Source organism: Erpetoichthys calabaricus, chromosome 7 (genome assembly GCF_900747795.2).
Source record: "Erpetoichthys calabaricus chromosome 7, fErpCal1.3, whole genome shotgun sequence".
Taxonomy (NCBI): domain Eukaryota; kingdom Metazoa; phylum Chordata; class Cladistia; order Polypteriformes; family Polypteridae; genus Erpetoichthys; species Erpetoichthys calabaricus.
In genome coordinates this window covers 11,779,413-11,805,266 of record NC_041400.2, presented here as the reverse complement: position 1 = coordinate 11,805,266, position 25,854 = coordinate 11,779,413, and the positions used below count along the sequence as shown (strand labels likewise).

At 43.4% G+C, this 25,854-nt stretch overlaps 1 protein-coding gene across 3 annotated transcripts in view; it reads left to right on the top strand.

The window, feature by feature from the left end:
- Nucleotides 1-25,854, top strand: part of ctif (CBP80/20-dependent translation initiation factor) — a 442,611-nt gene that overhangs the window by 320,623 nt on the left and 96,134 nt on the right. For all 3 annotated transcript variants that reach the window (XM_051929787.1, XM_051929786.1, XM_051929789.1), the window contains 2 exons: nt 4,848-5,346; nt 15,428-15,727. In XM_051929787.1, coding sequence (XP_051785747.1) covers nt 4,848-5,346; nt 15,428-15,727 — 799 coding nt within the window. The remainder of the gene's footprint in view (nt 1-4,847; nt 5,347-15,427; nt 15,728-25,854) is intronic.

Sequence of the window (25,854 nt, the reverse complement as noted above, 5' to 3'; positions counted from 1 at the left end):
ATGAAAATGTGCTGTATAAATAAATGTTGTTGTTGTTTTCAATTCTGTGTCCTCAAAGACACTGGAGAGATCTCTGAGCTGTAATCACACTTCGGTGTTAATAAAAAGAGAAAAAGCTACATAAAAATGTGCCGAAATATTTTAGCATTGTCTTTACAGATCAGTATTCTAACAAGTGGAAGCAAAGTGTGAATCAAATAGAATGGGGACGAGGCCTCTGATTATACAGTATGCTTGTAGTGACCCACCTTTATTAGTTATGCTGATACATCCATCCATCCATCCATCCATCCATTATCCAACCCGCTATATCCTAACTACAGAGTCACGGGGGTCTGCTGGAGCCAATCCCAGCCAACACAGGGTGCAAGGCATTCTTTATTAAAAACTGGGCTTCCTGCTAACAAGCAGCTTTTCTTTTCATGGCTAACATGAGATACGGAGAAGACACTAAGGGATGTGATACCACGGTGAGAGCGGTGCCTGTGAAGGAGCATCTGCAGGAAAGATGTGCACGGGAATGGACGGCACAGGTCAAGGGGCACTAACATGCGCGAAGTCGCTGAATACCTTTGTCAAATACTTAGGATGTCTTGTTTTATGCTTGTCAGCCTGACATCTTAATATACCTACAAGTGTGTGCTAGCAATGCTGTGAAAATACCGTTTGATGTGTGTGAGCGTACATAGTGTCCTGTTTATTTAATGATATGTGTATATACTGAGTATTTCTGTACATATACTGTCAAAAGTGTTCAACCCCTTTGCACGTTTGCAGATTTTATGCAGCATTTAATCACATCGGAGTTAATTTGGCCTTTGTGACACTAATCAACAGGAAACGACTATTTAATGTGAAAATGAAAACAGACCTCCGCAAACTGCGGTAAAAATAGTAACTATATAAAAAACAATCCTCTTTAATAAAACCCAGTGTCCGTGTGTGTGTGTCCTCTGGTGAAGTGCGCATGCGCGGGGCACGGTGCGACGCTTCAAAGCAGATGCATCAAAGGACGCCTTACGCGTCACACAAGACAGAGAGGGCGGGACCTATAAAATATCACCCGGCCGATCCAATCGGCTTTCGGTAAATGAGGTAAGACCTAAAACATAAAACTCGAAAAATCCAATCGGGCACTGAGACGCGGAGACCAGTTTCTCCATTGTTGTGCAAGTGTTCACTCTGAGGATGTCAGATTTGCGATTAAGAAGATTGGCCCGGTGAAGTGTAAAGTGTCAGTCGTTGAAGGGGTTTTCCTAAATATACGAATTTTCATGATATTACAATACGATGACTTTTAAAAGTAGATTTATTTTCGCGCACATTACATCAGTTGCTGGGGAGAATCTGCTGATTGCCCACCGTTGTGACAGAAAATTAAACGCATATTACGGACAGCAAAGCCAGTATTACTGTCAGAGAAAATTACAGGCATTTTACGGAAAAAATTTATTAAGGTAAAAGGTCCCTTGCCATTAGTAGGCAAACCTACTAATGTTTATGGACTACTGTTCTAGCGCCGTTATTGTAACGGGCTTAATGTCTAGTATATATATATAAAAGCCAAACACCACTGACTCACTCATCATGAAATCTCCCGAACCATGAGGACTTGAAACTAGAAATTTGGAATGTAGTTTACCTTTGGCCCATTGGTGCTCGCTAAGAAACGGTTTTAAAAATTTTGTGGTCTAAGCACATTCTGTTTGTATGTCTGTCCGCTTTGCACGAGAGAATTACTTAACGGATTTAGATCGTTTTTTTTTTCTATAATTTGCTTGAACATTCTTTTGATTTTGCGACTTTCTCATCGTGCTAAGTATCATAGTTCGCTTGCAGTGCCGATTTATTAGTGCAAATCCAAGAGAGACTCTGCCCCGGGGCGTAACCTTGACTCTGCTTAGTTAGCGAACGAGAGAACAACTTAACGGATTTAGGTGTTTTTTTTTTCTAGAATTTGCTTGAACATTCCGGTTGATTTTGCGACTTCTCTCATCGCGCTAAGAATCATAGTTCACTTGCAGGAGCGATATATTCACGCTAATCTGAGACAGAGGCTGTGGGCCAAGGGGAGGAGGAAGAGTGAAGTCAGGAGTGGAAAGCTGGGAGGAGCCTCCTCACCGTCCTGTTTCACTAATACGTAGGTGATGCCACAGGGAATGGCTAGTATATGTATCTGTATATATATATGTATATGTATTATATGATGTTATAGATAGATAGATAGATAGATAGATAGATAGATAGATAGATAGATAGATAGATAGATAGATAGATAGATAGATAGATAGATAGATAGATTTGAAAGGATCTATCTATCTATCTATCTATCTATCTATCTATCTATCTATCTATCTATCCATCCATCCATCCATCCATCCTCAGGTTATTGCACCACATGGCCGTAGTGCCGTAACTGACGCTCCCTCACAATGCAGGTCATGTGCCTTATTCGGGATCTCCATGAGCAACACAAAGTCAAACCAACGGTACCCAAGGATTTTCCAGAGAGACACAGTAACAAAGGAGTCCAGTCTTTGTCTCAGATCACTGGATAGCGTCCATGTCTCACAAACAGGAAGCACCAGGACTCTAAAGACTTGGACCTTCGTCCTTTCCACACATCCCTTTCCAACGACCTCATGACCCCCCCATGCTCTCCCAATCCGTCTACTGACTTCATTGTTAAACTGATAATGTATAAATTAAAATAAAATTAATAATAGTTATTGAAAGAATATGCGTCATATTGAATACAGTTTTTAATATCATGTACACGTTTATATTTCCATGATATAAAAAATTCAGATGGTTGTTTAAATAAAATACTACTTCCGGTTGAGTAATTTTTCTCAAATTTCATATCTGTTTGCTTTTTATCAGTATAATTATCTATACAAAAATTGCCTGCTGCCTTTCCGAAGCAAGCTGTGCACTGGTTGTGCATAAGAACACAGCCATGAATAAAGAATGGCACCAAAACATCCTGCGAGAGCAACTTCTCCCAACCATCCAAGAACAGTTTGGTGACCCACAATGCCTTTGTCAGCATGATGGAGCACCGGGCCATAAGGTAAAAGTAAAACTGAATGGCTCTGGGAACAAAACATCAAAATTTGGGGTCCATGGCCAAGAAACTCCCTTAGACCTTTAATCCCATTGAGAACTTGTGGTCCATCATAAAACACAAACCCACCAATTCTGACAAACTGCAAGCATTGATTATCAAGAATGGGCTGCCATCAGTCAGGATTGGGACCAGAAGTTGATTGCCAGCCTGCCAGGGCGAAATGCAGAGGTCTTGTAAAGGAAAGAAGGCCCAACACTGCAAATATGGACTCTGTGTACAAACTTTATATCATTGTCAATAAAAGCATTTGAAACTTCTGAACTGCTTGTAATTCTACTTCATTACACCAGAGAAACATCTGACAGAAAGATCTAACAGCACTGAAGCAGCAAACTTGTGAAAATTAATATTTGTGTTATTCTCAAAACTTTTGGTCATGGCTGTCGATTGGTAGCCAGTTTATTGAAGGGGGATGGTGTACTCGATGACATAGCTGTCCCTCTGCTCCAGGTGTGACAGGCCAGTGTGAAGGACAGGCGTCCTCAATTGACCTGTTCACCCTGTAAGCGGACTGCTATTGGTCCACGGAGGTGGGGATGTTGCTCTTAATGTATCTGAGGACAAGTCACTCAAAGCACTTCATTACAAAAGGGGGGTCCGGGCTGTAATCACTCGGGGTCCTGTTTCGGAATAGGGGCAGCTGTAACAGACTTGAGGTAAGTGGGGACAGTGGGCTCTTCGTACAGAGATATGAAACATAGCTGTCAGCTGTTTTGCACCACACTGGTGGGGAGAGCAGACCAATTCGGGAAAGGTAGACCCCCAATGGGCACGATGGGCAAGGGCATTTTCCCTCCCTTAGGTGCAGTGGATTGGTTGCCCATCTCAATGCACGATACATTTACAGTAATTGCACATATCAGTTGCTATTAGCGAGCACATAAGCCATGGCTTCCTCCCTGTCCTCTTTTTCAGCACATACGATGACATTAAAGGCCAGTCAGCTTTCAGATCCATTTAAGTTCTCACTGTTACCAGCAGAATGGGGCAGCACGGTGGCGCAGTGGGTAGCGCTGCTGCCTCGCAGTTGGGAGACCTGGGGACCTGGGTTCGATTCCCAGGTCCTCCCTGCGTGGAGTTTGCATGTTCTCCCCGTGTCTGCGTGGGTTTCCTCCCACAGTCCAAAGACATGCAGGTTAGGTGGATTGGCGATTCTAAATTGGCCCTAGTGTGTGCTTGGTGTGTGGGTGTGTTTGTGTGTGTCCTGCGGTGGGTTGGCACCCTGCCCGGGATTGGTTCGTGCCTTGTGCCCTGTGTTGGCTGGGATTGGCTCCAGCAGACCCCCGTGACCCTGTGTTCGGATTCAGAGGGTTGAAAGATAGATGGATGGATGTTACCAGCAGAATGCAAATAATCTTTCTGAACCAGTGACCTTAAATCAGGTCGAGCATGAGCCGCCATTAGCCTGCTGTGCTTATTACAGATAATAACGCGGGATTTAGGAGCATGTGGCTAATCTTGTTGAATTCGCCCCTATCTGTTCCCTTTTATCGACAACAGTTCAGGATCTTCATGAACTTCATTCTTTCAACTTGCTCACTCATAAACAAAGAAGAGCACCTCTAGCTCTGGGCCCTGCATCAAGTATAAATGGGTTCAGAAAAGCCAAGTCTCGTCTTCAGAGTTAGAGCTGAGACATCTGGGATTGAGACTTGACAGAGTGACAGATGAGTTGAACATCTAAAATGTGGGCTAAAGATTCTCATTTGCCTTGCAGGAGAGCACCGAGACCTCCAGGTGGAATCAAACCCCTGAATTCCCATCAACAGCAGCCACCGTTGATGCCACCACCACCACAGCAGCAGCATTCACAGCCTGCTCAGCCTGAGCATTCACAGAACAATGCAAAACACAACCGGGATCACTCCAGGCAGTATCAGGGTCCATCCTCTCACCCTTCAGGACGGCAAGGAGCTTCCCACCACGGGTACAGCCAGAACCGTAGGTGGCACCAGAACCAGAAGCATTCACTGCAGGGGCCTACAGACAAGGATACTGCCAACAGAAATACCAAAGAGACTGAGAATTTAAGAACTGAGGAGGAGTCTGGCGGGGGACTCCTTGCCAAGAAGGAGCCAGAACTTCACAACAGCCAACCTGAGGTGTCTGCCTCGTCTCACCCGGAAGGAAAACGCAAAGACAGCCTTATAGACGGCCCCAAAGTGAACCTGCTGCAGTCTTCTAAAGAGAGGCTGAGAAGGCGGCTAAAAGAAAAGGTACGTTTATTCCTCTTTTGTATTTCCAATTTTATTACTGCTGTGGAGGGGAATTTTTTTTTTGTTATAGTTTGCGAATGGCCTTTATCTGGGGAACAATAAGGGTAAAAACATGAGTGGCCTTTTGAAAACTTGAAAGGCTCAAGCTCAATCCTCAGAGACCCCCATGGCTGCAAGTTTTTACTCCAACCAGTTTCTCAATCGGTGCGTCATTTTTACTTGGAATTGAACTCATTGGTTAGTTATCTGGCCTACAAATGTTTCTAAGAAATTAAAAATGACCATATACAGGTGCTGGTCATAAAATTAGAATATCATGACAAAGTTGATTTATTTCAGTATTTCCATTTAAAAAGTGAAACTTGTATATTAGATTCATTCATTACACACAGACTGATGTATTTCAAATGTTTATTTCTTTTAATGTTGATGATTATAACTGACAACTAATGAAAGTCCCAAATTCAGTATCTCGGAAAATTAGAATATCAATTAAGACCAATGCAAAAAAAGGATTTTTAGAAATGTTGGCCAACTGAAAGGTATGAACATGAAAAGTATGAGCATGTACAGCACTCAGTATTTAGTTGGGGCTCCTTTGGCCTGGATTATTGCAGCAATGCGGCGTGGCATGGAGTCGATCAGTCTGCGGCACTGCTCAGGTGTTATGAGAGCCCATGTTGCTCTGATAGTGGCCTTCAGATCTTCTGAATTGTTGGGTCTGGCGTATTGCATCTTCCTCTTCACAATACCCCATAGATTTTCTATGGGGTTAAGGTCAGGCGAGTTTGCTGGCCAATCAAGAACAGGGATACCATGGTCCTTAAACCAGGTACTGGTAGCTTTGGCACTGTGTGCAGGTGCCAGGTCCTGTTGGAAAATGAAATCTGTATCTCCATAAAGTTCATCAGCAGCAGGAAGCATGAAGTGCTCTAAAACTTCCTGGTAGACGGCTGCGTTGACCTTGGACCTCAGAAAACACAATGGACCAACACCAGCAGATGACATGGCACCCCAAACCATCACTGACTGTGGAAACTTTACACTGGACCTCACACAACATGGATTCTGTGCTTCTCCTCTCTTCCTCCAGACTCTGGGACCTTGATTTCCAAAGGAAATGCAAAATTTACTTTCATCAGAGAACATAACTTTGGACCACTCAGCAGCAGTCCAAAGGCGAGACGCTTCTGACGCTGTCTCTTGTTCAAGAGTGGCTTGACACAAGGAATGCGACAGCTGAAACCCATGTCTTGCATACGTCTGTGTGTGTGGTGGTTCTTGAAGCACTGACTCCAGCTGCAGTCCACTCTTTGTGAATCTCCCCCACATTTTTGAATGGGTTTTGTTTCACAATCCTCTCCAGGGTGCGGTTATCCCTATTGCTTGTCCACTTTTTTCTACCACATCTTGTCCTTCTCTTCACCTCTCTATTAATGTGCTTGGACACAGAGCTCTGTGAACAGCCAGCCTCTTTAGCAATGACCTTTTGTGTCTTGCCTTTCTTGTGCCAGGTGTCAATGGTCGTCTTTTGGACAACTGTCAAGTCAGCAGTCTTCCCCATGATTGTGTAGCCTACAGAACTCGACTGAGAGACCATTTAAAGGCTTTTGCAGGTGTTTGGAGTTAATTAGCTGATTAGAGTGTGGCACCAGGTGTCTTCAATATTGAACCTTTTCACAATATTCTAATTTTCCGAGATACTGAATTTGGGACTTTCATTAGTTGTCAGTTATAATCATCAACATTAAAAGAAATAAACATTTGAAATGCATCAGTCTGTGTGTAATGAATGAATCTAATATACAAGTTTCACTTTTTGAATGGAATTACTGAAATAAATCAACTTTGTCATGATATTCTAATTTTATGACCAGCACCTGTAGTTTGGGAATGGCCTTTATCTGGGAAACAATAAGGGTGAAAACTTGAAAGGCTCAAGCTCAATCCTCAGAGACCCCCATGGCTGCAAGTTTTTACTCCAACCAGTTTCTCAATCGGTGCGTCATTTTTACTTGGAATTGAGCTCATTGGTTAGTTATCTGGCCTACAAATGTTTCTAAGAAATTAAAAATAACCATATATGTATAAATATATATTGTGGCCCTCCAAGGTGGGCACCGCTGCCCCAACCTGGCACAGACAGATGCAGAAGCACAACTCCAAAGCACACAGGGCCTTTTATTTTCTCTTTCCCTTGTGGGAAACGCCTTCTCCATTCCCCTCAAGTATAACCCAGTCTCAAGCACAGCACAATACACAACTTTTCTCCTTTTCTTTCTCTTTCTTTCTTCTCTTCTCCTCCACTCCTCCTCCCGACAAGCTCGTCTAAACCCACCCAACTCTGGCCCCTGGAGTAGTGTCTGCTGGCCCCTTTTTAAAGGCACCCGGAAGTGCTCCAGGTGCTCATCGATAGACTTCTGGCAGCACTTCTGGGTGTGGTGGAAGAGCTGCACTCCAGGACTCAGCATCTGCTAATGGAATGAAATGATCAACCTACATAGGTCTGAATTCATAGACACCAAATCAGGCAGGCAGGCGAGTCCAATTGGCCGAAATGTCATTGCAGCTACTCCAAATCGTACTCGGTAGTTTGTATTCCCCCCCCCCCCCACCCAATGCCTGACAACGTCCTAATGCGATGACAGATGGTGTCCTGGGGGATCTCCTCCCAGATCTGGACCAGGACATCACTGAGCTCCTGGACAGGCTGAGGCGTTGGATGGACCGATACATAATGTCCCAGCAAGAGGTGTTCTATTGGATTGTGGTCAGGCGAGTGAGCGTGGGGGGACCCAGTCAATTAGATCAATTGCTTCATCCTCTCACCACATGAGGCTGGCATTGTCATGCACCAGGAGGAACCCAGGAGCCACTGCACCAGCATAGGGTCTGATGATGGGTCCAATGGTTTCATCCCGATACCTAATGGCAGTCAAGGTGCTGTTGTCTAGCCTGTAGAGGTCTGTGTGTCCATTCATGGATATGCCTCCCCAGATATACCATCACTGACCCACCACCAAACCGGTCATGCTGAACGATGTCACAGGCAGCATACAGCAAAAAGTTTGGGACCACCTCTTAATTCTTTGGATGTTTGTTTCTCATTGGCTGAGCTTTCAAAGTAGCAACTTCCTTTTAATAAATGATATGCCTTATGGAAACAGTAGTATTTCAGCAATGACATTAAGTTTATTTGATTAACAGAAAATATGCAACATGCATCATAACAAAATTAGACAGGTGCATAAATTAGGGCACCCCAACAGAGATATGACATCAATACTTAGTTGAGCCTCATTTTGTAAATCTAACAGCCTCTAGACGCTGTCCTCCTATAGCCTTTGATGAGTGTCTGGATTCTGGATGGAGGTATTGTTGACCATTCTTCATACAAAATCTCTCCAGTTCAGTTCAATTTGATGGACAGCCTGCTTCAAATCATCCCATAGATTATCGATGATATTCAAGTCAGAGGACTGTGACGGCCATTCCAGAACATTGTACTTCTCCCACTGCATGAATGCCTTTGTAGATTTCCAACTGTGTTTTGGGTCATTGTCTTGTTGAAATATCCAACCCCTGCGTAACTTCAACTTTGTTACTGATGCTTGAACATTATCCTGAAGAGTTTGCTGATATTGGGTTGAATTCATCCAACCCTCGACTTTAACAAGGGCCCCAGTCCCTGAACTAGCCACACAGCCCCACAGCATGATGGAACCTCCACCACATTTGACAGTAGGTAGCAGGTGTTTTTCTTGGAATTCTGTGTTCTTCTTCCGCCATGCAAAGCGCTTTTTGTTTTGACCAAATAAATCCATTTTTCTCTCATCATGACTGTAGCGTTCTCCACGGCTTCTCCAGACCCTTTCCCATCTGCCACATGTGCTCAGATTGAACCTGCTCTCATCTGTGAAAAGCACAGGGTGCCAGAGGTGGAACTGCCAATTCTGGTATTCTATAGCAATACCCTCATGAAGTCTGTTTCTGATTGTTTGGTCAGAGACATTCACACCAGTGGCCTGCCTGTCTGCTGGAGGTCATTTTGTAGGCTCTGGCAGTGCTCATCCTGTTCCTCCTCGACCAGAGGAGCAGATACTGGTGGGTTCTGCTGATGGGTTAAGGGCCTTCTACAAGGGACCCTGTCCAGCTCTCCTAGAGTAACTGCCTGTCTCCTGGAGTCTCCTCCATGCCCTCGTCTCTCTGACTTTGTCTCTCAACTGTCCAACTTGAGCTGACCCTCTAATGTCCTCATTTCTAATCTTGTCCATCCTCGTCACACCCAATGCAAATCTTAACATCTTCAATTCTGCCACCTCCAGCTCTGTCTCCTGCTTTCTGGTCAGTGCCACCATCTCCAACCCATATAACTTAGCTGGTCTCACTACCGTCCTGTAGACCTTCCCTTTCACTCTTGCTGATATCCGTCTGTCACAAATTACTCCTGACACTCTTCTCCACCCATTCCACCCTGCCTGCACTCTCTTTTTCACTTCTCTTCCACATTCCTCATTACTCTGTAATGTTGATCCCAAGTATTTAAACTCATCCACCTTCGCCAGCTCTACTCAATGCATCCTCACCATTCCACTGACCTCCCTCTCATTCACACACATGTATTCTGTCTTGTTCCTACTGACCTTTATTCCTCTCCTCTCTAGAGCAGATCTCCACCTCTCCAGGGTCTCCTCAACCTGCTCCCTACTATCACTACAGATCACAATGCCATCAGCAAACATCATTGTCCACTGGGATGTTGTCGTCTGTCAACCTGTCCATCACCATTGCAAATAAGAAAGGGCTCAGAGCCGATCCCTGATGTAATCCCACCTCCGTCACTCCTACCGCAGACCTCACCACTGTCACACTTCCCTCGTACATATCCTGTATAACTCTTACGGACTTCTCTGCCACTCCCGACTTCCTCATACAATACCACAGCTCCTCTCTTGTCACCCTGTCATATGCTTTCTTCAGGTCCACAAAGACGCAATGCAACTCCTTCTGGCCTTCTCTCTACTTCTCCATCAACATCCTCAGAGCAGACATCTCATCTGTGGTGCTCTTTCTTGGTATGAAACCATACTGCTGCTCACTAATCATCACCTCACTTCTTAACCGAGCTTCCACTACTCTTTCTCATAACTTCATGCTGTGGCTCATCAATTTTATCCCCCTTATTGTTAAATATCGGCACCAGTACACTTCTTCTCCACTCCTCAGTCATCATCTCACTTTCCAAGATTCCATTAAACAATCTGGTTAAAAACTCCACTGCCATCTCTCCTAAACACCTCCATGCTTCCACAGATATGTCATCTGGACCGATGGCTTTTCCAGTCCTCATCCTTTTCATAGTTGTCTTCAGTGTACAACAAAAACAAATAATAATCTCTCTATTATAAAAAAAAAACTTGGGACGAGACAAGACTTTTTGGGCGACAAGATGTGATCTTTTAAAGAGAGACAGAGAGATACTTCGGAGAGAGACACTTTCATGTCCCGTGACACACGCGACACGGTCAAGTCACGTCATACTGACATCCACGTCAGACAGATTTGAAGAGAGACAGAGAGCAGTGAGAGACACATTCACACTCCATGAAACAAATAAGCGTAGAACAAAGAGCAGCTTAAAAAAATGATAAGTTAAAGAGGACACGTCCACGACTAAGCGAAGCAGAAAGAGCTTGGAGAGAAAAAAATGCAAAATGTGATAAAAAGGATTTTAACCAAAGACTTATTTTATCAACAGGATTATCAATGGAACAAATGAGTATACGGGCAATCCTAGCAGCAAGAAACGATGAAGTCAAACAAATTAACTCGAAAGTAGTCGATGGGTTACACTGCAAATTGGTTAAATGAGTATCAGTCGACTCTGCTGAAACAGTTGGTGGTGATGGTGCGGAAGATGAAAACATCAACTTAGAATATCGCAAAGAATATCTACAACCGTTAACACCGTCTGGTCTTCCACCGGCCAAATTACTGTTGAAAGAAGGATGTATCGTAATGTAATTGCGTAATTTATGTCTGAGTGATGGGCTATGCGATAGGACAAGATGCGTTGTATTCAAAATTAGTCGGACAATTCTGACATGTAATATTTTAACAGGGGACAAGAAAGGTAATGTAGTCCATCTTCAGGGGATAACATTAGACACCAAAGGAGATCTTGATATGCCATTTGTATTAAAACGTTTAAAGTTTCCCGTTAGAATAGCTTTAGTTATGACAATTAACAAATCACAGTGACAAACATTCGAAAAAGTCGTTTTATTTATAAGAGAGAAAGAAACGACATTCACTCACAGGCAGTTATACGTTGAATTGTCACGATGTAAGTCCAAACACAGAATCAAAATTCAATGCGATCGTGAAGAAAAGTTAATTCCTTATATTGTTTTTACTGAAGTTTTAAAGTAAACGTGAACATAATGCATATGTAGCAATTACCAAGAAAAAAAGAATCACATTTAAATGTATTTCAGGTTAACCAAAACCAGGTGTTGGCGAGCAAAGCGAGCAGGGGGCAGAGCCCCCTAGTAAATAATAATTCTTTACATTTATATAGAGTTTTGTCTCACTACTTATAGGCAGAAGGGAGCTACTTCAGAGACCACCAACATGCAGCATCCACCTGGATGATCTGTCGGCAGCCATGTTTGCACCTCTACGCTCATCACACATTACCTGTTAGGTGGTGAAGGGGTGAGAGAGAGTTAGCCAATTAGAGACAGGGGATGATTAGGGGGGGCCGTGGAGAGGAATTTAGCCAGGACTTGCTTTCAGAGGGGACTCTTATTTGTATGTTATTTTAGAAGTATCCTTCTTATTAAGCTTGATGGACCTTATCACACCGCTGAAGATTTTCTTTTATCATTCTCGAATGCCTCAGTGTGATTGGCACCAATGGACAATTCTGAAGTCTGTACTGATTTGTGTTTCAAATCCTGGAGGCCAAGGACTCTTTCTTAAACAAAAATCACCTTAACTTGGACTGGCTGTACCAATATTCAAAGATCTTTGATGAAAGCTCCGCTAAAAAGTCACCAGCCAATATCTGATCTATATATATATATATAAAAAAGTCAATGTGTGTATGTATGTGTGTTCCAGCATCACTTCCGAACGGCTGGAGCATTTTTCATGAAACTTGGTACACATGTTTCTCATTGGTCGACTAAAAATACTGTAGGATGAAATCAACCCTAACCCACCCTCTTCTGGGTTGGGTCGGGGGTGATCTTGCGCTCATGTATGCATGTTATCATCCAGTTAACACTCCGAATGACCACCAGAGGGCACAATGGAGGTGACTGCCAGCATTCTTTATGTTTGAGCAGCATCACCGCACCCCTGTTGCTTTTGAAATTAAATAGAGTTCTACGCGTGCAAATGTGTGTGTCTGTCCGGCCTGCCCGGAAGTGAGACATAGAGTCGGGGTGAGGGCTCCAGCTCCGAGGATACGCAAGCGAGGCCAGCACACCGGCAAAAGGAAACCTCCTAAGAAAGACAGTCGCTTAGCTGCTAATGCACAAACAACAACAACTTTTATTTTTGTAGCACATTTTCATACAAATAATGTAGCTCAAAGTGCTTTACATGATGAAGAAAGAGAAAAAAGACAAAATAAGAATTAAAATAAGAGAACACTAATTAACATAAAAAAAGTAAGGTCTGATGGCCAGGGAGGACAGAAAAACCAAAAAAAAAACTCCAGACGGCTGGAGAAGAAATAAAATCTGCAGGGGTTCAAAGGCCATGAGACCACCCAGCCCCCTCTAGGTATTCTAACTAACATAAATGACCTCAATCAGTCCTCATTGTATTCAGGGTTCTCATGGAAGGACTTGATGATGACGGTCACATGGACTTCTGGTCTTTAATCCATTAATGTAGGGATATGACAGTGCTTTGATTAAGTAATGGTGGCGCAGATCAACAGCACAGAAAACCGGAAAAACAACAGAAGAGAGAGTAGGGGTTAGTACGGATTTTGGAGCCACCATGAATAATAATGATAATTAATTGAATAAACAGAGCATCAGGATTAAACTAAGACGAAGCTGTGAGAAAGCCATGTTACAGTAATGTGTTTTCAGCAGTGTTTTAAAGTCCTCCACTGGTGAATTTCTATCGGTCAGCTATTCCAGATTTGAGGTGCCTAACAGCAAAAGCCCGCCTCACCACTTCTTTTAAGTTTAGCTCTTGGAATTTTAAGGAGACACTCATTTGAAGATCTAAGGTTATAATTTGGAGTGTAAGGTGTCAGACATTCGGAAATATAGGATGGAGCAAATTATTGAAGGCTTTAAAAACCATAAGCAGTATTTTAAAGTTAATTCTAAATGACACAGGTAACCAGTGTAGTGACGCTAGGACTGGGGTGATGTGCTCGGATTTTCTTTTCCTAGTTAGGATTCTAGCAGCTCCATTCTGCACTCGTTGTAATCGATTGATGTCTTTTTTGGGTGGTCCTGAGAGGGAGTGCGTTACAGTAATCTAGCCGACTGAAAACAAAAGCGTGAACTCATTTCTTAGCATCTTTCAATGATATAAGAGGTCTAACTATTGCTATATTTCTTAAGTGAAAAAATGCTGTCCTAGTGATCTGATTAATATGTGATTTAAAATTCAGGTCAGAGTCAGTAGTTACCTCTAAATTCTTTACCTCCTTCTTGACTTTTAATCTTAATGCATCAAGTTTATTTCTAATAACCTCATTATATCCATTATTGCCAATCACTAAAATTTCAGTTTTCTCCTTATTTAGTTTGAGAATGTTACTACTCATCCATTCAGAAACACAAGTAAGATATTGTGTCAGTGAATCAACAAAGTCGGGGTCATCAGGTGCTATTGATAAGTACAGTTTTGTGTCGTCAGCATAGCTGTGGTAGCTCACGTTATGCCCTGAGATAATCTGACCTAACGGAAGCATGTAAATCGAAAAGAGCAGCGGATCCAGGAGAGACCCCTGTGTGGAACACCATATAAAATATCATGTGTCTTTGAGGTATAATTACCACAACTAGCAAAGAATATTCTACCTGCCAGGTAGGACTCAAACCAATTTAAGACCCTGCCAGAGAGGCCCACCCATTGACTAAGGCGATTTCTAAGAATATTGTGATCAATGGTATCAAATGTGACACTCAGATCTAAGAGGATGAGATCAGATAGACGGCCTTAGTCTACATTGACCCCCAAGTCATTGACTACTTTAAGGAGTGCAGTTTCTGTGCTGTGATTTGTTCTGAAACCTGACTGAAACTTATCAAGAATAGCAGGTTTATTGAGGTGGTCATTTAACTGCATAATGACTGTCTTCTCTAGAATTTTACTTAAGAAAGGCAAGTTAGAGATGGGTCTAAAATTTTCAAAAGCAGAGGAGTCAAGATTATTTTTCTTGAGTAGGGGTTTAACTACAGCAGTCTTAAGACAGTCTGGGAAGACCCCCGAATCTAATGACAAGTTTACTATGTCAAGAATACTGTCAATTAGCACGTTGGATACTTCTTTGAAAAACTTGTTGGTATGGGGTCAAGGACGCAAACGATGCAGGCATGTCGGCAAAACGAATCCTCATAGCAGAGAGATGCCCAGAGTAGTTCTGACGATTTCAATTCTTTCTAGGATCGGCTTACACAGTTAGTATATAGCAGGCGACTGCCAGCATTCTTTATGTTTGAGCAGCACCACTGCGCCCCTGTTGCTTTTCAAATTAAATAGAGTTGGCCGGTTCCAAACTGGATGATAGCATCCATACAAGACTGCAAAACAACAACATTAGTGAGTCTTTATTGTTTGTTAATTTATTTTTATTTTTTAAGTTTTTTTTAATTATGTTTTTCTCAAACAATTAAAAAAAAAACACTTTATTTTCCTCCCAAGAAACGCTGAGTATTTCAGCTAATATGACATCATCAAGGAACATTCCGGTGTTCTAAGTAAACACAGGCTCATTGAATTTAGCAAGCCGATAACAAAAGAGCCGAGGAAAAGATGGCAAACTAGCCTTCCTTTTTTTAGTCACAGACACCTAAGCATGTGTTCTCTAATATCATTGCAGGATGAGGTCCTTGTGGAAACCCCAAACCCACAGAAAAGCCGAATGGACAAGCTGATCGAGATCCTGAACAGCATGAGGAACAACAGCAGCGAAGTGGACGCTAAGCTCTCAACTTTCATGGAGGAAGCCCAGAATTCTACCAACTCGGAAGAGATGCTGTCCGAAATTGTCAGGACTATATATCAGAAAGCCGTGAGCGACCGAAGTTTTGCATCCACTGCTGCCAAGCTGTGTGACAAAATGGCTCTCTTCATGGTGGAGGGAACAAAGTTCCGCAGCCTCCTTCTGAACATGCTGCAGGTAAATGACCTTTCTCTTTCTTTACAGTATCTCCGTGTCGTTGCATTTTATTTGGCCACAGATATTTGAGGTGTGCATGCTGATTAAGACATTATTTATGTATTTGTGCATATACTGTATTCTTTTTTTTTATTGCTGTCGAGTGAGGAAATGGCACAATCCAGAGACATGAAAAGCTGGGACACCAGCCAGCTTGTCCCATTTAATTCCAGCAAAACGGAAACAAAAACAGCATATGATGGTCCAATCCCAACAGCGTGCACTAAATATAAAGAAAGCAGCCTCGATAGGTGAAGGTTAACTGTCCTTTGGTGTACGTCTTGGGCAGAAGGGAGCTTGCGGCTAACTCAGTCCAACAATGGATGTCCTCTTTCTGGGAAGCCTTGGTTTTATAGTGCGCCTGCAGGAAGGGGCGGAGTCAGCTGCCCTCACAGAGTGGCCTGTCAGGGAAAGGGAGAGGACATAGTTGGCAACAGCGCCCCCTCTCATCCCGGGGTGGAATGACATATATCTAATGAGCTTGGAAGGTGTCCTGCTTGACATCCAGTATATATATATATATATATATATATATATATATATATATATATATATATTGTGGACTCTAGGGGTCACTGTTGCCCCTTAAACCCAACAGACAGACACACAGTACACAGGGTAAAAGCACCAAGAAGATATTTTTTAATTATTTTCTTCCTGCACAGTGCCTCCAAAGCACCCCAACCACAATAAACACAACACTCAATAATAAACACAATATTCTCTCTCCTCAACACCTCCCAGCAAGCGTTGTCCACCTCCTCCCGACTCAGGCCCCTTGCTGGGTCTTCACCAGTCTGGGACAGATGGAGAATTGTATTTTTCTTCAGCCCAGAAGTACTTCTGTGCTTCCGTCCCTGTGACTTTGAAGTACTTCCTGGATATGTAAACAGTAGGGACTCCCCACGGTAACCAGCAGGGCTGTGTTGCCGAACTCCAAGTGGCATAGTGCCCTGTGGGCATCTGGGGCACTTCTGCAGTCCAGGGAAGCTGCCATCTATCATCCCGGGGGAGGCAGTGTCCCTGATAGGCTGCCTTCTCCCATCTTTCCGTTACTAGGGCGTCCGCTACTATATATATCTATTGTCACGCTTGGGTCACAGATTTGCACAGAGACACAGGAGGTTGTAGAAAAAAAGGAACTTTATTCAAAGCACTGCAAACAAACATTTGTCTCTTTTCAAAAGTTTAAACGTGCTCCATGACAAGTCAGAGATGACAGCTCCGCCAGGAGCAGAGAATGTCTGAGAGAGAGAGAGAGAAGGAGAAAAAAGCAATCAATTTAACAAACTGAAAGAAGCCCGTGCAGACTTTTTAAGAAAGCGGAGCACCGCGCGAGAGGCATATTACGCGACAGAGCCGGCCAGAAGGGAAAGGAGGAATGTGAAGGTAGTCTATCAATGTTTTTTAGGGGTTTTCCCAGGGGCATCTGTATTCTCTGGAGGTGCGATCAGCTTCGCAGCTCACAATATATATATATATATATATATATATATATATATATATATATATATATATATAGTGGAACCTGGGGCCATGACCGTAATTCGTTCCAGAACTCTGGTCGTAACCCGATTTGGTTGATTGTATGTAAATACAATTAATCCGTTCCAGACCGTACGAACTGTATGTAACTATATATAGTTTTTAAAGATTTTTAAGCACAAATATACAATAAATTGTATTGGAATTTGTAAGAGAAAAAAGACTCTGACAGACTCCAGAGAAGAATTGGGGAATAGCCCCGTATAATGTCTGTTAGACACAAACCAAAAGTTTCACAATTAGGGATCAAAACAAAAGTATTTGACAACTCAAAAGACGCTCAGATGGGGGTGTATATACAAAAATGGAGACAGGAAATGAAAACAAAACTAATGGCCAGAAGTGCGACTTCTCTGAGAGCCAGAAGTGACGTCATCTTAGGAAGCCGGAAATTACGTCTTCTCGGGGAAGCCAGGAGTGACGTCATCTTACGAAGCCGGGCGTGCCGTCATCTTTCGAAGCCAGAAGTGCTGTCATCTTATGAAGCCAGAAGTGACGTCATCTTACGAAGCCGGAAGTGACGTCATCTCCGGAAAGCCGGAAGTGACGTCATCTCCGGAAAGCCGGAAGTGACGTCATCTCGAGGAAACTGGAAGTGACGTCATCTTGGAGGAGCCGGAATTATTGTCATCTTGGGGAAGCCGGAAGTGACATCTTCTTGGAGAAGCCGGGAGTGACGTCCTCTTGGAGAAGCCGAGAGTGACATCTTCTTGGAGAAGCCGGGAGTGACGTCTTCTTGGAGAAACCGGGAGTGACGTCTTCTTGGAGAAGCCGGAAAGTGACATCATCTCTGGAAAGCCGGAAGTGACGTCATCTCGGGGAAACCGGAAGTGACATCTTCTCAGGGAAGCTGGAAAGTGACATCATCTCTGGAAAGCCGGAAGTGACGTCATCTCTGGGAAACCGGAAGTGGCGTCTTCTTGGAGGAGCCGGACGTGACGTCTTCTCTGGGAAGCCGAAGTAACGTCATCTCGGGGAACCCGGGAGTGACATCCTCTTGGAGAAGCCGGGAGTGACATCTTCTTGGAGAAGCCGGAAGTGACATCATCTCGGGGATCCGGGAGTGACGTCCACTTGGAGAAGCTGGGAGTGACGTCCTCTTGGAGAAGCCGAGAGTGACATCTTCTTGGAGAAGCCGGGAGTGACGTCTTCTTGGAGAAACCAGGAGTGACGTCTTCTTGGAGAAGCTGGAAAGTGACATTATCTCTGGAAAGCCGGAAGTGAAGTCATCTCGGAGGAGCCGGACGTGACGTCTTCTCTGGGAAGCCGGAAGTAACGTCATCTCGGGGAACCCGGGAATGACATCCTCTTGGAGAAGCCGGGAGTGACATCTTCTTGGAGAAGCCGGGAGTGACATCTTCTTGGGGAGCCGGGAATGACGTCTTCTTGAGGAAGCTGGAAACTGACATCATCTCTGGAAAGCCGGAAGTGGCGTCATCTCGGGTAAAAAGGAAGTGACATCATCTCGGGGAAACTGGAAGTGACATCACCAATGGAACGTGAAGGTTATGAAGTTGGAGGATAACCATTTTGGGAAACTGGAATTTTTTGACGGTGAGTTATTGTTTTGTCTTCTTTAGTTCTGTTGATAGAGAGAGAGACATTTGTTCCAGTAATCAACCCATCATTTCTTGTGGTATCACTCACCTTAGGGCTTGTTGGCTGCCTCCTAAACACACGTGTGTGACAAATTGTATCAAGTAATCTTATTGTACCAGCAAGTCAGGCTCTGTGTAGGACAGTCCCGCTGAAGCAGACCTGGCACGTAAGTTTTGCAGCTAAACGCGGTCATATTTTGGGAAGGCCTTCCCTTCTTTCTATCAGCCAAGTTTCCAAGTTTCTGACTTTCTCCCGTCTAATAACCGAATGTCAATGTGACTTTCGCTTGGCAGTGTAACCCAGTGGCATTTCAGGGAAGTCTTTGAGCTCAGGTGGGTATTTGCTCAGGACTATTTGTTTGACATAATGTGTACAAAAGAAATGAAAAAGAAAGCAAACTGCAGCCACAGGACAGGAGCTGGCTGCACAGGGGGGTATTGCAGCCCCCGAATCTCAGTGTGCTTGCTCCACAAACTCATTGGTAAACAAGCCATCTCGATGTTTTGCTTTTCTTGTTCAATTCCCAGTTGCTTATTTAGTTGCTTTGGCAATGTGCCTGCCTAAATGTCAGGTTGGCGGTGCCTGTGTATGCGTGCAGGACTTTCTTTAAAGGGCATTTTTTTAAACTGGGTGAACCTTGTACTAATAGACTGGATCATATTTGATCAAAACATGCATTCGTGTACAACAATGTGAAGATAATTAGATTTTGCATAAAAAGTATCCCCCCCACTGGAAGTTTTCACATTTTCTTGTTATCCAACATCCTAGTGCATTTAATTTTCCTTTTTTGATACTAATCAACAGAAAAAAGACCATTTAGATGCCAAAGGGATAACAGATCTCTGTAAAACAGTGGCCTAATTTAATTACAAATATAAAACACAAAGGTACTCGCCCCTTTAATTTGACTCCCCTAAATCATCACTGGTTCAACCAACTGGTTTCAGTAGTCATGTGATTAGTTCAGGGGAGGTCAGTTGATTATGTCGTCTAAATACACCTGAATGTCAACTGAAGGGCCAACTTGTGGTGTGGCCAGCCTGGCTTAACCTACACAATGAAGACAAAGGAACACGCCAAGCAACTCCGTGAAACGCAAAGGTCCAGGGCGTTGAGACAAAATGTCCAAGTCACTGAATATCCCTTAGTGTCCAGTTAAACCAAACATGAAGAAATGGGAAGAGTATGGCACAGCTGTAACTCTGCTCGTGACAGGCTGAGTGATCGTGCAAGAAGATGACGAGTGAGGTTGGCCACCAAGACACCTCTGAGGACTCGGAAAGAGTGACAAGCTACAGCTGTTAGATTGGACAGATTGTGCAGACAGCAAGTGTTGCCCGGGTGCTTTACCAGTCACAGCTTTATAGGAGAGTGGCAAAAAAAGCAAGCTAGAAGGCTCTATGGTCTGATGAGATGAAAATGAAGCTTTTTGACTATCAGACTAAATGTCATGTTTGAACACTGCACATTATCAAAAACACACCATCTCCAGATACAAAGGGCAGAGGGCGGCAGTGCAACCAGGGAGTAAGGAGAGAGCAGGATAAAGGGTGAGGGCCTTGTATTTGGGCTGATGGGCATGTCCACACAATAGCTAGAGATATGACTCTACTGGGTCCCAACTTGTGGTGAGCCAGCATGGTGGCCTAAACCAGTGTTTCGCCAACATTGGGTTGTGACCCAGCTGTGGCATAATGCCTGTGGGTCACGGGTTGCTGCCTTTGGGTTGTGGGTTGCTGTCATTGGCACGAAGGTTGCTGTCGTTGGTTCATAGATTGCTGCCATGGGATTGCGGGTTGGTGTGGTCAGTTCGCAGGTTGCTGTCACTGGTTCACGGGTTAGAAAAAAACATCAAGTCGAGTTTTGAAAGTCCCTAAAGTCTTACTGTCTACCACACTACTTGGCCACTTATTCTAAGTGTTTATCGTTCTTTGTGTAAAGAAAAACTTCCTAATGTTTGTGCGAAATTTACCTGAACAAGTTTCCAACTGTGTCCCCGTCTTCTTGATGAACTCATTTTAAAATAACCGTCTCGATCCACTGGACTAATTCCCTTCATAATTTTAAACACTTCAGTCAGGTCACCTCTTAATCTTCTTTTGCTTAAACTGTAAAGGTTCAGCTGTTTTAATCTTTACCTCATAATTCATCCCCTGTAGCCCTGGACTCAGCCTAGTTGCTCTTCTCTGGACCTTTTCCAGTGCTGTTATGTCGTTTTTGTAGGCTGGAGACCAAAACTGCACCCGGTACTCCAGACGACTCGTCACCAGTGTGTTTATAAAGCTTGAGCAGAACCTCCTGTGACTTGTAGGGCAGCCATTAAGAAGGATAACAGGGAGACTAAAAGACAGTTGGAGAGGAATAGAGCAGATAAGGCGAGAGACGACCCTAAGAGATGTGTGTTCAGTATTTTAGTAGTAAAAGAACAGTCAAGGAGGAGGTGAAGTGCATCAGGAATAGTAAAGGGGAATTAAAAGATACAGACAATGAAATAGTGGATGCCCTCACAGCAGTAACAGGGACTACTAAGGACGTACTGAGGGATTTGGAAATTGTAGAGAGAGAAGTGCTGCTGTGATTAAATAAGCTGAAATCAAACAAATCACCAGGACCAGATCATATTTACCCTCGAGTTCTTAAGGAGGCCAGCGAGTGCAGATATAAACCCTTCACGCATATTTTTAGGAAGTCACTGCGCACTGGAGAGATCCTGAAAGACTGGAAAATGGCAAATATCATCCCGTTATATAAAGAGGGTGACCGGGCAGATCCAAGCAACTATAGGCCAGTAAGCTTAACATGCATCACAGGAAAATTAATGGAAGGAATTATTAAAGATAAGATTGAGCAACACCTGGCAAGGAGAGGAGTTATTAGGAACAGTCAGTGTGGGGTCAGAAGAGGGAGGTCGTGTTTTACCACCATGCTGGAATTCTGTGAGGAGGCAACCAAAGGGTACGATCAAAGTGGAGCATAAGAGGTGATTTATCAGGACTTTCAGAAGGCATTTGATAAGGTGCCACATGAGAGGTTGGGCATCAAATTAAAAGAAGTGGCAGTTCAGGGTGATGTTTTTAGATGGGTGCAGAATTGGCTCAGACACAGGAAGCAGAGGGTGATGGTGCGAGGAACCTCCTCAGAACTGACCGATGTTAAGAGTGGTGACCAGCAGGGGTCAGTGCTAAGGCCGCTGCTATTTTTAATATATAGAAATGATTTAGATAGGAATATAAGTAACAAGCTGGTTAAGTTTGTGGATGATACCAAGAGAGGTGGATTAGCAGATAATTTGGAATCCGTTATATCATCACAGAAAGACTTGGATAGCAGACAGGCTTGGGCAGATTTGTGGCAGATGAAATCTAATGTCAGTAAATATAAAGAATTACACATAGGAAGTAAAAATGTTAGGTTTGAATACACAATGGGTGGTCGGAAAATCGAGAGTCCACCTTATGACGAGGATTTAGGAGTCATAGTGGACTCTAAGCTATCGACTTCCCAAGAGTGTTCTGAGGCCATTAAGAAGGCTAACAGAATGTCAGGTTATATAGCGCCTTGATGTGTGGAGTCCAAGTCACAGGAGGTTCTGCTCAGGCTTTATAACACACTGGTGAGGAGTCATCTGGAGTACTGGGTGCAGTTTTGGTCTCCATTGAAAAGGACCTGGGAGTCATGGTGGAACTGTCACTGTCAGCGTCTAAGCAGAGAGCAGAAGTGATCAAAAATGCTTGTAGGATGTTAGGTTATATAGCGCCATGAAGTGTGGAGTACAAGTCAAGGGAGTTTATCTTTAAGTAAATATAAAGTATTACATGTAGGAGCTAAAAATGTTAAGTTTGAATACACAATGGGAGGTCTGGAAATTTGAAAGTCCACCTTACAAGAAGGACTTAGGAGTCATAGTGGACTCGACACTATCAGCTACCAGACAGTGTTCAGAAGGCAAACAGAATTTCAGGTTATATAGCGCCTTGATGTGTGGAGTCCAGCAGGGATCAGTGCTGGGGCTGCTGCTATTTTAAATATATAAATAAATGTTTTAGATAGGAAAATAAGTAACAAGCTGGTTAAGTTTGCAGATGATACCAAGATATGAATTTTAGCAGATAATTTGGAATCCGTTATATCATCACAGAAGGACTTGGATAGCAGACAGGCTTGGGCAGATGTGTGGCAGATGAAATTTAATGTCAGTAAATGTAAAGAATTACACATTGGAAGTAAAAATGCGAGGTTTGAATACAGAAGGGGAGGTCGGAAAATCGAGAGTCCACCTCATGAGAAGGATTTAGGAGTCATAGTGGACTCTAAGCTATCGAGTACCCGAAGCCACTAAGAAGGCTAACAGAACGTCAGGTTATATAGCGCCTTGATGTGTGGAGTACAAGTCACAGGAGGTTCTGCTCAAGCTTTATAACACACTGGTGAGGCCTCATCTGGAGTACTGGGTGCAGTTTTGGTCTCCAGGCTACAAAAAGGACATAACAGCACTAGAAAAGGTCCAGAGAAGAGCAACTCGGCTGATTCAGGGCTACAGGGGATGAATTATGAGGAAAGATTAAAAGAACTGAGCCTTTACAGTTTAAGCACAAGAAGATTAAGAGGAGACATGAATGAAGTGTTAAAAATTATGAAGGGAATTAGTGCAGTGGATTGAGACGGTGACTTTGAAATGAGTTCATCAAGAACACGGGGGCACAGTTAGAAACTTGTTAAGGGTAAATTTCACACAAACATTAGGAATTTTTTCTTTACACAAAGAATGATAGACACTTGGAATAAGCGACCAAGTAGTGTGGTAGACAGTAAGACTTTAGAGACTTTCAAAACTCCACTTGATGTTTTTTTGAAAGAAATAAGTGGAGAGGACTGGCGAGCTTTGTTGGGCTGATGGGCCTGTTCTCGTCTAGAGTGTTCTAATGTTCTAATGTATTCCCGTTACACAATAAATCAGTTCCTATCTAAGTTCTTACTCGTTTATACAATTTTCACAAATCACAGTGTTTTAACTAATATTAATTGCTAGATGGGAACTTATTTCAGTTGCTTTTCCTTTTTCGTAGGGTAATATTGATGCTGATTTTATGCTAGTGTTGGTCATTTTGTATTAATAAATCTTCTTCTTCTTTCGACTGCTCACGTTAGGGGTCACCACAGCGGATCATCTTCTTCCATATCTTTCTGTCCTCTGCATCTTGTTCTGTCACACCCATCATCTGCATGTCCTCTCTCACCACATCCATTAACCTTCTCTTAGGCCTTCCTCTTCTCCCCTTCCCTGACAGCTCTATCCCTATCACCCTTCTCCCAATATACCCCTCATCTCTCCTCTGCACATGTCCAAACCAACACAATCTCGTCTCTCTGACTTTGTCTCCCAACCTGAGCTGACCCTCTAATGTCCTCATTTCTAATCCTGTCCATCCTCGTCACAACCAGTGCAAATCGTATCATCTTTAACTCTGCCACCTCCAGCTCTGTCTCCTGTTTTCTGGTCAGTGCCACAGTCTCCAACCCGCATTACATAGCTGGTCTCACTACCGTCCTGTAGACCTTCTCTTTCACTCTCGCTGATACCCATCTGTCACAAAGATCGCATTAGCGCAAACAAATGGAAATTATTACTCAGTGAAATAATGGAACACTGAAAAGAGATCAAATATATTGTTCAGATTTGCATGCATCTTGTTCTGTCACACCCATCACCTGCATGTCCTCTCTCACTACATCCATAAACCTTTTCTTAGGCCTTCCTCTTCTCCTCTTACCTGTCAGCTCTATCCTTAGCACCCTTCTCCCAATATACCCCTCATCTCTCCTCTGCACATGTCCAAACCAACACAATCTCGCCTCTCTGACTTTGTCTCCCAACCGTCCCGCCTGAGCTGACCCTCTAATGTCCTCCTTTCTAATCCTGTCCATCCTCCAATGCAAATCTTAGCATCTTTAACTCTGCCACCTCCAGCTCTGTCTCCTGTGCCACCGTCTCCAACCCATATAACATAGCTGGTCTCACTACCGTCCTGTAGATCTTCCCTTTCACGCTTGCTGATACCCGTTTGTCACAAATCTCTCCTGACACTCTTCTCCACCCATTCCACCCTGCCTGCACTCTCTTCTTCACTTCTCCTCCACACTCCCCGTTACTCTGTACTGTTGATCCCAAGTATTTAAACTCCTCCACCTCCCTGCATCCTCACCATTCCACTGACCTCTCTCTCATTCACACACATGTACTCTGTCTCGGTGGTCCTGCTGACCTTCATTCCTCTCCTCTCATATCTCCACCTCTCCAGGGTCTCCTCAACCTGCACGCTACTATGACTACAAATCACAATGTCATCACAGTACACGGGGACTCCTGTCTAATCTCGTCTTCAATAATAATAATAATAATAATAATAATAATAGTACATTTTACGTATATAGTCCCTTCCCCATAGCTAATTATTCACTTGTCGTTTTTCTTTTTAACTTTCTGTTCTTTGTCAAACTTCTTCATTTCCAGTAAGCCCAACTCAAGACAGTCTCCAGATAGAGGAGGCCCCTGCCTCGTGGCGGACGGACATCTCTAATTGTATTACTCAGTGTTGTTATTTTTTTTTTACCTTGTAAGTATAGATCATTTCCTCTTTACCCTTTATATGGATGTTTATCATCATAAGTCAAGTAAAGAAAGGAATTTTTTTTGTTTGTTTAATTAAATAAAAGTCTAGACCGACAAAAGAAATCAATAAACAAAATATTTCTTACGTGCAGGTAGTTATTTGGTCAATAATGTGGATGGTGTAGACCGCCTTGGCGGCTGTATCTCATCCTGGCATACTTACTGCTTCACGACCTCGCTTGTGGCGATTTCTGTGTCAAATTTCATTGTTCTCCTGATGTCACCAGATTTTTCCCTTTTGGTGACTCTCGTCCCTTGCTGCATTTGATAA